At 41.1% G+C, this 17427-nt stretch overlaps 1 protein-coding gene across 1 annotated transcript; it reads left to right on the forward strand.

The window, feature by feature from the left end:
- The first annotated feature begins 3415 nt into the window (after positions 1 to 3415).
- LOC311252510 (amphoterin-induced protein 2-like) lies at positions 3416 to 7571 on the forward strand. The gene is made up of 2 exons (XM_084345707.1): positions 3416 to 3725; positions 5148 to 7571. The coding sequence occupies exon 2, from the start codon at positions 5244 to 5246 to the stop codon at positions 6759 to 6761; it is 1518 nt and encodes a 505-aa protein (XP_084201833.1). The 5' UTR covers positions 3416 to 3725; positions 5148 to 5243; the 3' UTR covers positions 6762 to 7571.
- Positions 7572 to 17427: the final 9856 nt, after the last annotated feature.

Consider the following 17427-nt stretch of genomic DNA (forward strand, 5'->3'; position numbering starts at 1 on the left):
AGACAACTGGATCATTTCCGTTTAATCAGAGTAGCAACTTCCAACAACACAGGACAAAAAATGAGTTTATTCATTCATTTAGTCCATAATGGAAACGTGAAAGTAGAAAGAAATGGTGCCAGGGTGCCAGCCTGACGGGACTGCCAGCCAGCCAGCCAGCCAGCCAGCCAGCCTTCATTTCCTGGGAAACTTTGTGCCCATTGGCAGAAAAGCAGAAAACTTACCAGTTGAACAAACAGGCTACATGAGTGGAGTTGGTCTCATAACTCTCAAACGAGAATAACTCATTTCCACAACAGTGAACGTTCCTTATCTATTTTTTAAATGGAAAAACTAAGAGAACTGCAAATTCAGTCCTGATGATACTGCCTGTAACTTCCAAAACATCAGACACTGTAAACCTCTCTGTACAGTTAGGGTTTAATCAATGCATACTGCAATGATAGGATGGCCAACTCATCACCCTGAAAAGTAAGTGGTTAAAGCCAGCAGATGGATAGATGGGTTGTTGAATGCCGAACGAAAAACATTCCCAACCAGCACTCTTCAACCCGTGTTCTCAGCCTGCACTCAGAACCCTGCTGATGTTCTTTCTAACCATGTAATCAGGGACTATTTTACACCTGGGGATACAAAACGGATGCAATTATATGCATTTTTCCAGCCAGGTAACCAGCAGGCACCAGTCGATGCTGAGTTGCAGCAGTGAAAGTCAAACACAACCTGATTCTAGCAAGGTGAAATGTTTCATATCGGATTCACATTCATCGTCCTTCCATGTTGCTGATTACTTGTGGCACATTCCCCTAATCAGGAACAGAGGGTTTTCGGAAATGAAGGAGGAATTAGAAACATCTTAGTCCAATCATCCCTTGCTTATTAACCACATGGATGTGTGCAGAGATGGACACGCTTGCAAAATCCCTTGAGGCCTTCCCCTTTGATGGTCGGCACCATGGAAACATACAGCGATTTGTCCGTCACGGTGTCCTGGGTGGAAAGCTCATAATTACGAGTGCATTGTGATTAGTCCGGGTTGTAAGACAAGAGGCTTCATTCTCAGCTTCTCTCTCAGCTAATGGAATTGACTCATTTTTCTAGATGAGAATTCAATTGATTTTTTTTCTCCTTTTCTTTTTGTCAGATATTGAACCGACTTTGTCTGTGAGGACCTGCTGATCGATCAAAAAAGCAAAAGAAAGGGGGAAAAAAACAGCTGACGGAGCTTCAAACTCAGCAGCTTACAACCTTGGCAAACTGATCAGGTGCACGAACACTTTCATGTGATATGAAAGACACCATCTGCTAGTTGCAGACACACAGCGGTGAACAGCTGCTGAAGCACAGGCAGAAAGCATTTCAGAAAATAAAGTTCGGTGTGATTGTAATGGGCAACACGTGGCCCACAGTAAGTGAATAAATATGGCAGCAGACTAAATGTTTGTATTCCGACACTCCACGGATAAACAGTATTCTGAAAAATGAGGGGGATTATGTAAACCCTTTGCACAGCTTAACGCCGTCTGAAATATTCTGCGTCAGCAAGCAAATCCCAAAAGGCTTCTCTTCGTTTAAAAAAGCAAATGGAGTTTGTGTAAAGCTGCGGCACTGTTTGTTTACTTATCTCCAGACCTACATAGCCCCGTTAACAGCACAGAGCAACCCAGCAGCGACAAAGCTGTGGCTCTGTTAGAGAAAATGAAAAAAGACATGTTCAAGGTCACAGATGCTTAATTGCAATGATGTTATCTCTAATTAAACCAGACCATCCCTGCCAAGCCACCATTAACAGCACACTGTAGTGTACCGCGCAGGCTTGGCAATCTCTGCAGGGGTTATGAGTCGTCAGCTCGCAAGAATAACATCTAATGGTTTGAAGGGTTCATTTGCAAAAAAAGCTGTTTTCGTTCCTTAATCGCGTTCTTTGTTCGTTCCAGAAAATACCATTAAACTGGCGGTTTATTCGTCTTAAGAATGGCTTTTATCTGTTTTTGCAAATGAACTCTTCCTTTTAAATCGACGTGGATTGTGTTCGCACACAAACACTTCTGTCAGACATTAAAGCTCCCAGGATCTATTACAGGAGCTTCAGGGTGTGAGACTCAAAGAGAATAGTGAAGGACAGCAGAGGATCTTCTGGATTTAAAGCTAATGTGACCTGAATTTAGCAGGAGAGATTTGAGGAATTATTCTTGGTTTAGACTTCCATTTCTGCATGTGTCATGCAGAGGCAAACATTTCATACCAACTTTCAAGGAGGCAATTACATGAAATTTTCTTATGTGCAGTTCTTGAGGAGGAGAACAAAAGTAGTGCTGTAACTTTGCTAAAGAAAACACTCTGTCACTGCCAGCTAAGGAAAATGACATTGCTACATTAACTAACACTGGTTAATGTTACTGTGTTACCACTACAAAGAATGAATTGTAATTCTGGCCCACTATTCTTTTACACCTATGTTGTCAAAGGAATGAGGGGAAGCAAAATGAGACATAACGGTTCAAAACATGCTCACGTTTATGTAAAATGACTGATTTAAATCTTAGAAAGAAAGGCTAACGGCGTGTTTGGAAGTTATGTTCTAGTTTTGAAGCCACAATTGAAATGGGAAGACTGGTCAAAACAAAGCAGCAGAAGCAGAGATATCTGGACAAAATGGTTACCATGTGTCAAATCGTAGGAATGCCCCTTTAAATTTTGCCAAATTTCCAGGCTTTAAAATGTTACGGAGTAACGTTAGCATCCGGTTTGTGGCAAATCGACAATTGTAATTCTAATAGTCACTCTTCTTTTAGCTCTGTTTTTGTTCTCCACCAACTTCTGAGGAAAATATTTGGCTGTTTAGCAGCTAAATGATAATGATGAACTTTGTCTGTCGGCCATTTGGTGCTTTCCCACTCAGTTTTGAAGAGCTTTTTCCCTGAAAACAGCTGCCTGCTGGAAACGGTGTTGATAAGAGCGCTGGTGCCAAACCAAAACATTAAACTCCAGTTGTAAAAGAAAAACAATTAGCTGAAAGATGCTAAAACGCGCTGTATAATGGGGAACGGCAGAGTCGGGTCATTACTGTCACTACAAGCCACTACGTACATGTAGTCATTTGAATAACTGTTGGTATAAAACTTTTGATTAGTGCAGCTTTAATCTGCTATCTGGTGACTTTTTTTGAGTTTCTTTGGTCAATTTGCAAATAAATGTTTTTTTTCTTATAGCCTACGAACAATGTAAATATATACATACTCAAACATTAGAGTTTGTGGTGCTGATGCTGCACCCTCCTACCACACCTTGTCCTCTCCTCCTCTCTTCTCCTCTCTCTTCCTCTCTTCTCCTCTCTCTTCCTCTCCTCCTCCTCTCCTCTCCTCCTCCTCTCCTCTCCTCCTCTCCTCCTCCTGGCAGCAGCCCCTCTCACATTATTGGTGTGCTGCTGCTGTTGTATTCCGTGTTTGCTCTCAGGACGACCCCTCCCACAGCAGCATGCAGCCCGACCTGCAGGTGAACAGTTCAGCCGCAGCTTCCTCGTGTCCTCCCCGCGCTCCGGGTGGATTCTTCTCGCCGAGGCTGGAAACGATGCGCTTCACTCCAAAAGGAGCCAAGTTGCCTTTGGGATTTTAAGGATTCACAAACGGGACGCGCTCCTGCGTCGCGTCCGGACAACGCGTGTGGATATGAAGGCGAAGGCAGACGAGATGATGGTGTGAAGAGGCAGCAGTGTGGGCGGAAAGGTGAGCTGTCGGCTGGGTCTGCGCTGTTGTTTTGTTTTTGCCTCCATAAAAGTCGTAGAAATGTGGCTGTTATCTCTCCACTGAGCCAGACAGCAGAGCAGCTCATCCCTCACACACTGGCTGTAACACAGTCTGTCACTTTCTGCTTCTCACAGCAAGTCTTTTAATCTTCATCAATCGATTGGTTATTGCTCTAAACTTCACCGACTGTATGCTCCACTGTTGTCCTTCTCCATGCGTCTTTATTAACCTGGTTGGCTTTTGCAGCACTTTTAAAGGGGCACTACGTAGATTTGGAGAAGAAATTCAAACTCAAAATTTTAATATTCACAATATGAATGAGGTAATAATACAAACTCAGAAATGTGTATTTTTTCCCCCATAACTGAATGAACAAGCTGTTCTCAGAGGATAATAAGGTCCCCACTGTTTGAACCTAGAATGGTGGCAGGGTCCACCACATATAAACAAAGTAAAACAGCATGAAATTATGTTGTCCTTTAAGGTCAGTTTGTTCATTCAGTCATGAAAAGGAAAAAGAGTTTGTTTATTTAGTTTGTTTACATAAAAATATCTTTCTCTTGTGATTAAAATGTCTTCTCCAAACTACATAGTGCACCTTTAAATGATCACCAGAACACATAGATGAGGAAAACATCTGTTTATGGAGATTTGTTGTGAAATTTGTTGTGTTGTGTAATTCATGATAGGAGTAAATGTATAATATTCTTGGTGTAATATAACAGCATATTGAGTACTAAAATAGACTGCAGCGCTATAATATTAGAGAGATTGTTAAACAGGTGATAGATATATAGATAGATAGATAGATAGATAGATAGATAGACAGATAGATAGAACATCAGACCCTAAAAACAGAATAAAAAAGAATAAACAATAAAACATTCATGAGAAATACACAGCATTTCAAATACTGGACAGCACCAGATGAATCAAAGGGATAACTGAATAAACAAGTCTTATTTAGTTAGGACTTAGTTAGAGTAGAGGTCTTAGTTAAATAGAAAATTGTTTAAAAAAACAAGTTTAACAATAAAAAAAGAAGAAGTTGTGGGTTAGTCATCACCTTGTACTGTATTGGTGGGAAATATGGGGGAGGAGTATGGATTACTAAACGTGGATGGGTTAAGTTACACTCGTTCCAGAAGTTGCTCACAGTTGTCGTGTGCCGATGATGCCAGCAGCCATCCCGGTTGTATTTTAATGTGGATTACAGTTTATTTTTAGTTACAGCATGTGATGCATTTACATTTATTACATGTTGTCACACAGTCCTGCTTCACTGTTTTGTCTTGCAGCCTGAACTCATTAGTACTAGAAGATTATTACTCCTGTAAAACTAGTTTAAAATATAAGATTCATTTCCATGTTCTCTCTGCCTTGTTTCCCCTCTTTCCTCAGTTCATAGTAGCCACGCACTATCAGAGGCTTGTAAACCTGACATGTTTACAACCAGTGAGAAAGTAACCTGAGATGCCATCCTGAGGGAACACCAGGATGAGTCCCACTGCGTCACAGCTTTTAGGCAAGAGCAACGTTGGAGGCCGCAGTTGCAGCCCTGCCGCTGCAGCCCTGCTGCTCTCCCTCTGTCTTGGCTTCCTTCCCTCAGTGGCTACTTGCCCACCCCACTGCCTTTGTGCCAGTGATATAATTTCCTGCAGTGGGCGCAATCTGTCCACGCTGCCCTTTGATCTCCCAAGTTATGCCACACGGTTGGACCTGAGCCACAATGCCCTCACTGCCGTGTGTGTGGACTGGATTTCCCAACCGTTTGATCGGCTCGCCACGCTGGTTCTCAGCAGAAACTCCATCAGCCGAGTTGATGTGGATGCCTTCGCTGTGATGCCGCATCTCCTCCACCTGGACCTCTCTTCCAACCGACTGACGGTGCTGAACTCGTCCGTCTTCGCTGGGTTGAAGGAACTGAAAGAGCTGCTGCTGTTTGGCAACCAGATCATCCAGATTAACCCAGGGGCCTTCAGTGACCTGCACAGCCTGCAGAGGCTCTACCTTTCAGGGAACAGACTGATGGATTTCCCCCTGGGGCTTTATTGGGAACCTGGAGGTCCTCGCAATCTGACCTTTCTCGATCTATCCTACAACAGGATCTCCAGAGTTCCCGTCCAGAACTTGCTCTCTCTCAGCCAGAAAGGTGGAATTTATTTGCAGGAAAACCCTTTGGTCTGTGACTGTGCTTTACTTGCCTTGCTGGAGTACTGGATGTGGAAACAGTATCGCCCCCTGGTGGACTTCAGAGGTGAATACCCTTGTAGAGATGATTCAGGACTAGGGGCTGCATGTAGCCAGCAGGTAGCATCAAGTATGCCCCTTGAGGAACAGACTTACCAAGTAGAGCCTGGCAAATGGCTTCAAGTGCCGTGTCCAGGGTTGGCTTCTCCAGCCACGGCTAGCCCGGAGGTGTTCTGGGTCACTCCCAGGACTGTGGTGAATTCATCAACCAGTGATCCCAACTCCAACATAATAGTTTTCACCAATGGTACCCTCGAAATCCGATCAGCCCTGGTGGAGGACTCTGGTATGTATGGGTGTGTGACAGCCCGAGGGTACCACCATCCCCCCAGTGAGCCTCTGGAGGTCAGAGTTGTGGTGGGAAACTTAAGCACTACCTCGAGCAGCGGCTTGGCACACCGCAGCAGTGCTGAGCATTTCAACACAGCGTTCACCACCCTGGCTTCCTGTGTGGTCAGCATCATACTGGTGCTGCTCTACCTCTACCTCACTCCCTGTCGATGCCGGGACGGCCGGAGCGGGGGTGCGAGAGGTTGCGGCGGACGAGCCATCATCCTCTGTTCGGACCCGAGAGAGGTAGAGTCTGGACAGCGGCGGTCTAACGGAAAGAGGGTGGCTTTCTTAGAGCCTCAGGCAGAGGACTCTGATATCGGTGTCCCAAAATCACCGGCAGTGAACTCGGGTCATGCTACCACTGAGGGAATCCTCAAGAATGGGAGTAGGACAGTGGGACAGACCCTCACAGACCCTGCTCACATGGCATAGCAAGAAAATGATGTTTTGAGCATTCCCGTAGTCTCATAGTCTGAACCCAAGTGTTTTTCTTTCACTGTCTTGTTTCAGTGCACAATGAACTAAATCCATTTGATGTGAAGTAGTGTACTGTGATTCTTGTGAAGTAGTTATACACTGTAGGGTTTGGCTGTTTGGTCTGAAACAGAAAATGCAGTGTGTTTGTGGGCAGAATTTCAATTACGTCTCTACTGTAAGTGCTGTCTGTTTTTTTATATTAAGAGTTAATATGGAAATTTCCCTGTTTCCATTTCATCGTGGGAAATTGTGATTGCAGAGATCACAGAGATCATATAAATGTGGGTGTTGTTTTAAATTGGCCTGCGGGGAGTATTCACACATGATTTGATAAGCTGCTATAGAAACATTGATGGTTATTATACCGTATCTGCATTGTGAATTTTGCCATAACAGTGACTCTTGTTAGTTTTAGCCATCTGTCTCTCTACCGTGGAAGCGTACCATTTTCAAAACATGTCAGCCATGTGTGTGAAATGATCTGAACTTTGTTGTTTTCCAGATCTAACTGCGTCAGCTGCACACCCTCCCTTCAGATGATGTTTATCACATGTAACCATGTGGAAGTGGCTTTATTAAAAGAAAAGACACAATACAAAGCGAGACAAAGAGTAGCTCATTGTGTTGCTGTCAGGTGGAAACCTTCAAAACTGTAAACTTTGCAAGAAGAAATACAGCCTTGTGTTTAGTCAGTGAAAAATGCATTTGATGAACTCAAATATGGTTAGATTCTCTTAAACGGGACATTCATTCTGATTTTAAGAATTAAGAAACTATTTTTCCATTACCAACAGTATATAGTACAACCACGCAGAGAGGTTTAGTACTACATGGAGTATTAGCTGGTTATGAAACATCCTTAACTTAAAGGGGCGGTATGTAGCTTTGGGGAAGAAATTTAAATCAGAAGAGAAAGATCTTCATAGACTATATACTATACTATAAACTGACCTTAAAGGACAACACAATTTATACTGTTTTACTTTGTTTATATTTGGCGGACCCTGCCACCTTTCTAGCTTCGAACAGTGTTCTTGGGAGCTTATTTTCCTCTGAGAACAGCTTGTTTATTCACTTAAAGTATGTATTTTTACCTCATTCATATTGTATTTATAAAAATTCTGAGTTTTAAATTTCTTCTCCAAAACTTCATAGTGCCCCTTTAATGCTGATGCCTCCATACGGCCTGCATGATTATATGAGACCATCAGCGAGAAGATTTGCTACATAGTTGTTGTAGTTATTCATAATGCTCCTCACTGGGATAGATTCTGACTTATACAGGTCAGATAAGTAATACAATTTGAATATTTTTCCATTGAAGAGTGCTGAGAATGAATCGAGGCGTCTCACAGCCTGAGGAAAGAAGATGCTCTGTTGGTCTGCCCTGGCGGCACTGCATTAAAATTAAGTTTACTTTTTTCACGGTCATTGTTCTAGCCACAAAAGATACATTACCTCAGCGCCATGCATCCATCCTCAGGTCCGCCAGAATCAATAAAAAATGAATCTCCTTGTAGCCGCTTTAAGTTTTGATGTATATGTCTCAAATTTCTGTCTCCACCCCAGTACAGTCGAGGTGATTGGAATTTTAGTTTTATTGTTCGCAACACTGAATAGTACATTCAGATTTGATGAACGAATGAGGAAATCAAACTTGACAGTGCTCCTAGCTAGAGAATATAAATTCATTCTGCTCATTGTTTGGCTTCAAGGCCTGCAAATTTATTGCTTCGCTTCAGTCCCATTGCTCTCATCAACACTGTTTCCAGCAGCAGAAGGTACTTCAGCAAAAAGCATTGATGAACCTACTGTATGCTGCTCACACAGTGCTAAACAAATGCCAGACAAAGCTAATAACTAGTCAGGGAACATAGTGGAGAATTTAGCAGATTAAGGGCCAAATGTTTTACTTGGGAGTTGGTAGAAAGCAAAACAGAACTAAGAGACAGTGAATATTGGACTTGGTTTGCCAGAAACATGGCTCCAAATGAATGCTTAAGTTGCCTTGTGACTGGAAATAGGCAACAGTTTGCTAACTCATATGGTAATTCAACTTTATCAGATAAAATTATGTCAGTATTGTTTTCAACTTATTTCACTGCCCCCAAGTGGCTCACAAAGCTATTCATTCTTTTAAAAATACAATACTACACAGTGACTAGTTTTCTTTGAAACACGTGTCTTGTGGATTTTCTAGGGCCTTGGTCTACAACAGGCGGTCTGCGACCCCTAGGGAGTCCTCAGAGTTACTGCAGGGGGACGCCAGCTCATTGTTTGAAATTATTTTGAAAGTTTTTTACTTTTCAAAACTCTTAATGTGTCTGAAAATACACAATTGCACAAATCTAACATATAATTGGCAAAGATTAACTTGTAAATTGCAATCATGTGCGCAAGCTAACCTAACCGTATGCTAAATCACTGTGCAGCACCTGTCCATAACTGTGCAACGGTCACCCAACATATCACTGAAACATGTTTCCCAGTAATCTGAGAAATTGCAAAGGGTGAGGCTAACAGGGCTAACATTAGCAATGCTACAAATGCTGCCAACTCCTTTATGCACGCCACTATAGGCCGCCTTAGGTCCAGTGTAATATGCAACAGAATATTATGTGTATACTGTATGTAGAAGTGGGTCCCTGCTCTATCTCTCTATCAGGTAAGGAGTCCTTGGCCTGAAAAATGTTGAAGACCCCTGATCTAGGTCACATGTTTCAAACTCACAGCCTGCAAGATGATTCTTAATTTCTATTAATAGCCTTTATAGGCCACTGGCCCCTCTACATATTGTCCACAATGTGAAAAGACATCTACCTTTAGATATCTTGGGTGTGTTAGGTGATTCCACAGGGGCTGTTAATTCTTCTTTAATTTTCTGTATGTTTGAAGTAATTATTTTTAACCAACCCAATAGAATCACTGGGTCATCCCAGTATAGGGAATGGTTAGGGTTAGATTATGTCTCTGTTTATCAGGCCCACAAATTCATTTTTATTTTTTAAGATGGTGACTGATTGTGACAGCCCTGACCCAGGGTAGCAGTCACACATGTTTCTGGTACGACACATTTCCGTTGACTTTCTTCAGTGTCGTTTTTCAATGCTGTGAGACCACGTACAAAATTCCACTGACATTCAATAAATTGGGATGGAGGCAAATAAATACTGTCTGCATGGCTGGAGAAAAGGGACGACAAAATCCATTTAATAATTTGCGTGAAATGACCCTTTAATCTGATGGACGAGCATTAGATGATACCATGGAAATGATCCAAAATTAAGAAATCCAAATGTATCCACATGGCAGCAGCTACATACTAAATAATTGCTGTAAATTGACCTTGCAGATTTTTCAGCAGAGCAGTGTCAGAGCTCAGGTTTGGACCGGCCCACCTGGAGCTTGTTTGGATTGATACTTCAACAGGGTGGACACATGTCAACCTGATCCCTGCGCATCCTGTTAAAAACGGACTTCCCTGCTCACCCTCCACCTTGTTACACCGACCCACCGCTTTACAAACAGCAGATTCACCGAGGAATTGATCCTTATCGGTTCAGACAGGAGGGGAATTTGGGCTCAGCGATGAAACCCCAGTCAGCCCAGATTAATGTCACAGGAATCAGGAGGTTTGCCAGCTCGCCTGAAGCCCACCGTGACCCACATTCCTCCGTCCTCCCTTTGTTTGATTTTTTTTCTAAAGGTATGTGGAATAATTTCCAAGGTGCCAAGAGGCTTGTTAAAGTTGGCCGTGCATGTCCATGTCTGAATATTAATCCCCTTATATTTGTTCTGCTCACTTAGATGCAGGATTATTTTAAGTAGCACAGTAAAGGAAACACTTTGTGATGACCACATGGACTTGTAGGTTTGAAATAAAATGTTTCAATTTGCAGGATTTGGAGGAAGAGTGTGTTCATTTTCCCTACAAGAGAACAGAACAGAATACTCATATACGACTTGTTTCAGATCTATTTTCATCATGTTTGGCTCCTCTCTGGGGATCTGCTCAAATCTTTTTTTCTGAATCTGAAATGAAAAGAGGCAGTTTGGGTGAAAAACGAAAAGTAGTGTTACATCAGAAGGATTTAAGGATGACAAATAACCTCTTAGTGAGTCAACAAATCGCATTTTCACAAAAATCCTCTTACGAGCCTTTCCAGTGGCCAGTGGGGGAAAAGCAAAAAGAAAAAAAAAAAAGAAAAACCCTTTCAAAGCTCATTTTTCTTGTGCACTTGTTGCCCGGCACTTTTTCCCCGAGTGGAGAGATATTTGATATAGAGGCGTGTCAGGACACCAGGAGCCTCTCACGGCAGCTTCATGCTTTCAGAGGTAACAGGCCAACGGCAGGTGTTGCATGTCTTCAGGTAGTGGAGGATCCCGTTGGGACTAATTTAAGAATCCCTCGCCACTCTTGATGACAAGGTGCTTTTCGCAGGTCAAGATGGCGACATGTGGAGAGTGGTGCTGGTGTTGTCAGTCCAGTAGAGAAAACCCCACTCCAATTAACAGCTAGAAGATAGGTGAGAGATATAATTTTAATGATCACAATGACTGTGAACAGTTGTAGTAGAAATAGCACATCCTTCCGACTATAGCCTTATTTTTGTACTCATGACACTGATGATGTCATCAGGATTATCTCAGGTCAGGCTTGAATACAACACATATATGAAAGAGGGCCCGTGTTACAATCTGAAGGCGTGGAGTTTCAAAGATGAGGGCTCTGAACAGGCAGGGTGAGCCTCTCGACCATCTGACAAGCACACATGAGTATACGTACAGTTTAGAAACACCCCATTGAATTACATTATGGTGTTTTTGAAGCATGAGTCATATTACGGCCTAAAAGTCAGAATATCTGACAAAAGAGAAAACTCTTTTTATGTCATGTGGGTCCAACATCTTTATTTGCACATTTATATTTGTACGTAGACTACAATAGGAATATGTGTGTCTGTGCTGTATATATGTGTACTTGAGTCTGTTTGCATGTTTCTGTCTGTATATTAATATCCTATTTAAGTACACTACTCAAAATTAGTTAGAGATATTGGGATATGCAATAAAAGTCAAATGAAATGTGTCGCATTATTTTTGGGGACCGAAAATATTCTCAAAACACAAAATAGAAATTCAGATATGTCGCAGAATAAACAATCAAGTGAAACACTAAAATATCCAAATAACTAATTTTAAGTAGTGTATGTATACAGTGTTCATCTACTGTATATATATCTCGAGTATGTCGAGGGTGTAGATAATGTCTACACAGGAACACAAGAACAAAACAGAACAGATGAACTCAGTGCCGGCCCTGACCAATTTGGTGCCCTAGGCAAGATTTTAGCTGGCGCCCCCTTGCATCGCAGTCAATTTCACAATCAATTTTCATACACTCACACAGAAACTGCATGTATGTATTCAAGATTTTATTTCTTTTAAGTCAAAAATATCACACCAAATAAAAACTGAAGAAAGAAACAAGTGATAAATGAAAAATACAATATAAATAAGGCATTGCACAAACATATTAAAGAATATTCTATTTACATACAAAATAAAAACTCAACACGAAAACAAGTGACATAAAATGAATTAACAATACAATATAAATAAGGTATTGCACAAACATATTAAAGAATATTGTCACTCTGCTGTGCTGAGGTAGAGGACAGGAGCACCTGATGCTGTGTCACTGGGGGTGAAATATTTTAAAAATGCATCTGAAGAGAGAAGTATATGTGACCACTGGATGTTACATTTTAATAAAAAACAGATGCTTGGTGTGTGCTATACATAAGACTAATTGACTAATAATGAAAATATGATGAGACTCATTCAACTATATCGTCATTGCAATGCAATTCAGTCTAACCAGAGTGCAAAAAGCAGTAAAGTGCAGTGAGTGCAGTGTGTGTGTGTGTATGTGTGTGTGTATATATATATATATATATATATATATATATATATATATATATATAACTATCAAAATGTTCAGCTTTTTAACCTCTTTCAGCCTTGTAGTGGCTCAAACAGATCCCAGGAACAACATCTGAAGCCTCAGTCCAGAAGAGCGCAGTCCTAGGAACAGCCAAGATACTGCGCAGAACCCTCAAACTCCCAGACCCAAGCTTGAGGATGACACACAGATACCACCCCACCAGGGTGAGAAGGGGAAAGAGTACATATATATATATATAGCCTATGAATGATATGGGAAAGCTAAGGTATGGAGTATTAACAGTAATAGACTTTAACTGCACTTTAACACTGATGTAAACTTTAACAAACATAAACTGTGACACAATAAACCAAAGGCTTACAACTGCCCTATTACTTATAAAGGGGCTGGAAAACTAAGAGCATTTTAACTGACATACAAGCAGGAAAACAGCAACAGGTTAAAATAACACCTGAACAGGCCTGACGTTAACTTTCCAAATGTCCCTGATGAATTTAAGGTGGAGTAACATGAACTTACGTCGACTCAGCTATTAGATTAAACAATGCTACTATCGTCCAAAGTAAGCTACCAAGTAGCATAGCAGTAATTGCACTGGTAAAAAAAACTCTGGACGAACTAATAAAGAGAGAGAGGAAGACAAGGACTGAAATACACAGGGGGTGATAAACTGATGGGACAGAGGTGAGTATGGAAAAGGGCGGGAAACAGTCATAAGTAGGAAGTGGAAAGGGAAACAAGAAACATGAGGATAGACTTTCAAAATAAAACAGGGAAATATCTGATCCATAAACTCAAACTATGACATTTTCATGTATTAATCACTTTTTTATTGGTCACATGTGAGCGGATTGGAACTTGCAAAATGAAAGCTTCTCCGTCTCTCTCTGTTGCCTAAACTAACCCCGGCTGTAAAGAATTTCACAATAAAACAACAGTAAAATACTGCCAGCAGACACCTGCATTTTACTGTTATTTTACAGTGCGTTTACTGTAATATATATTTTGACTGCATGTTACCGTATCGTGGCTTACAATATCATCATTTGTACAGCTGACTGTAAAACTAATATATTTGTGAACAGTGAACTCTGAGAGAGGACTCGACTGTAGCGTGGGGAGCAATTGGAGCAACACAGTGACACTGGTGCAATATAAAAATGTGGAACATACTTATTGAGTGCGGGATATAACATTAGGAAATGTAAACATATGAGAGGAGAGAAAGGGGCCAGAGCAATCAACTGTTTGCAAGAGGAGAGACAGAAAATAGTGACAGGAATACACTTCACAATATGCTTAATGAAAGGCTGGAAAACTGGTCTGCTGTCAAATAAGTAAAATATCTCATGTATGGAGTCGTGTTAAATTCAGTCTATTGTAATACTGTCTTTGTAATGCAGTCACACAGCATACTGTAGCAGTTCTGATGTTCGTGGTGGTTGGAGCACTAGTAGGCGTAGTAATGGAGCAGCAGGAGTTTCAGTATTAACAGCAGTTTATACAATTCTCGTTTAGTTTATATAATGATAAAAGTTATAAAATTCTCCTGAAACCTGTAAAAAAATTTGCTCGGCGAATCAAGTCGGACACGACGGAGGCGTTTAATCTCCTGTGTGCCCAATATAAATGCAGTCATTTCCTGACTATCCATAATTCAAATGCTGCAGGAGTGTAATGGATGTGTGGGTTGCAGCTGAAATAGGAACCCTAATGTGAACACATTCAAGAAAATGGGGCCATTTAGCAAATTGTTTAATTAGCATGATTTTATTAATGATGGCCTTTTAAGTGTCGGGTCGATCCACTGTGTTCTGACAGTCGGATCCAGAGCTATGAAATGTGGAAAGACATACTGTGCCTACAGAAGTATTACTGTGATCTTTCCAAAGTACAGAGGGCCGTGCCTGCTGCAGACTGACGGTTTCATAAGCAGAGGTGACTTATGATGGTCTCTAAATGTATGAGCCTTGCCAGAGTTTTCTTTTGTGGTGCTAAACCAAAGTCGTATTATGTTCCAACTGCTGAATACCTGAAGGTATAAAGGTAGCACATAAAGAGATCTTCAGGGCAAGGTTGACTCATCTCAATTTCACCGATTTATTCAGGTGTAAGTTGAATGAATGGAGAATAAACTGGAGAAATTGAGAGATATCAACTTAATCCTGAAGATCTGTGTGTGTGCTATCTTTACACCATTTCGGCTGTCACTTGATAACATAATAGATTTAATCACTCTCCTTTGACAGTTTCGTCCTTGAGTCTGCAATCATGTGTAAAAAGCCGGCGTAATGTTCCTCTTGCATCGGCTCTCTTATCGAGACCAAAACTCGAATTGCAGCACAAACTACAAAAATGATGTAAAATCTTGTCAAAGATTCTTACAACATGCATGAATAATTAATTCCCTTTGATGGAGGCTTCCTCTTTTCACGGCACATTACGGTACTCTAAGCGTAGAGATTTGGAGCACGTGCAACCCCAGTGGGATTTGCACTGTTCCTATAGCGCTGGTCCTTGTGTCACACCTTATACATGCTCTACATTTTAACCATTCTCAGAGAGGAATGCTGGTGACATGCATGAGGAATATCTATAAAAAAAATGCACTTATGGTAGTTGCATTTCATTTTTCATAACAAGTAAACCCATATGGAGGCAAGAAATATTATTGACATAAAAAATGTAACAGCTAAATAATTAAAAACAAGCAGGGTTCTGAGGGGTAAAATGTATGTATTTACTGTTTCTCGTGCTCTGCGGGGCTCGTACTGTATATTACAGAGGAACAAAGATAACAGATAGAAATTCCATTACCTGCAGGATGAAAACACTATATCTAATTCACCACATTTGATATCAGTGAAGTGTTATGGCGAGCTATCTGCATCAATCAGGTGGAGAAGATGTTTCAGAGCTCCGCTGTGAGAGTTTATTACATCCAGCAGGGTGTTGTCATGTATTCAAGATGTACTTTCATTGTGGTGTCTTACTCAGCTCATCATTTTTCTTTTAACCCTCGTGGGTCGAATATGAACCGGCTGGTCTTTTTTCAGTAGATGAGAAGAAGAATTTTTAGTCCACGTCTTCTTCGAAAATGATATTTTTTATACACCCCCTCTCCCTTCCATTGAAAATGCTTATTCACCTCTTTTAGATTGTCAGAAAATAAACATGTTGTATTGTTACCTTCAAATTAAACAGTTCACGCAAAAATGTCATTATCTACTCACCCCCATACCGATGGAAAGTCGTGAAAGTTTTGTAGTCCACACAACATTTCTGGACCTCGACAGAAAAGTAGTGTTGAGGCATTCTCCTAAACAACTGAGGAAGATGAGGACATTAAATAAATAAATAAATAACAGAAAAAAACAAAACATAACATACAGCTCGTCCGGAGTAATCCAAGTCTCTGCAATCCCAAATTGATTTGAAAAAACGATATTTACACAGGCGCAACATGTGACAATTGCCCGACTGTCAAATTCATACTTAAAACAAATAGAGGGCAGCATATCACCAGAGTAACTGCTAACTGCTGCTAACTGTAGCTACCATAGCTACTTAGCTTAGTTAACTGTGCAGCTAGCTGTTCAGACTGGGAGCTAGGGGAGCAGGGGGTAGCACAGGACAAGGACAGGCCAGGGCTAGCTGGTTAGCATGCTAGCTTCAGTAGCTATCACTGCAACACAATACACAGATATCATTAAGCCAACATGGCTATTTATTCACATTTTGTTGAATATTTTTGTTAATTTTAAAATAATTCAAAACTATACTTTAACTAAAATTCTTACATATCGTCCCTTTAAGCTGAAATCTTCACTGTAGCTGCTGAGCTAAAAACATTAGCATGTTAGCGTGTGTCGAGGGTGTAAATTACGCCTTTTCAAATCAATTTGGGATCTCAGGGCTTCCAGAGACATTGATTATAAGCTGTTTGATTTCATTTCACTTTTAACATTTTAAAACAAATCCCCATTCACTTCAGTTGTTTTGCTGAGACACTGTTCAGCTGTGAAGCTCCAGAAATGTTTTATGGACTACAAAACTTCACCCGACTTTAATCGGCACGGGGTCGAGTAGATATCGACTGAGTTTTCATGTTTTGCGAGACGGTTTTAATATGCAACAGTAAGGGACGTTTTCAAGGAGTGCGAAGATCAGAATCAAAGCGCTAAAACATAATTTTGAAAGCTTAGACTGTTTTAGAAAACAGTGAGAGCTTAGTGGAGGGAACGGGCGTTTCATCAACTAATGTGCTTTAGTTGAAGGAGCACATCAGCGAGTGGAGGAGGCAGACAGAGGAGGGAATGTGATTCAGTGCAGAGAGAGTGATGTGAGCGTTTTGCTGAAGGGATGAGTGTTCAGCCCACAATAAGATAGGGAGGAATTGTAATGTTGTGACTGTAGATTAGAGCCAGACAAACCTGATGCAGTAAAATACGGAGGATTAGCTCTCCAAAGGTAGAAAAAGAAGGAGTTGGAACTGGGTGGCCTGATTATGAACCCCATCACCCTATCACTGCATAAATTGAACTTTCCATTTGGTGCCGTTTTGAAGCTGTGTGCTGCAGGCAGTGTTAGATCATTCGCAGGATACACAGCACATTACCTGTGAAAATTTCTGGTAGAATTGCTCTTAAAAAT

Source organism: Pagrus pagrus (assembly GCF_965226575.1).
Source record: "Pagrus pagrus genome assembly, chromosome: 23".
Classification (NCBI taxonomy): Eukaryota; Metazoa; Chordata; class Actinopteri; order Spariformes; family Sparidae; genus Pagrus; species Pagrus pagrus.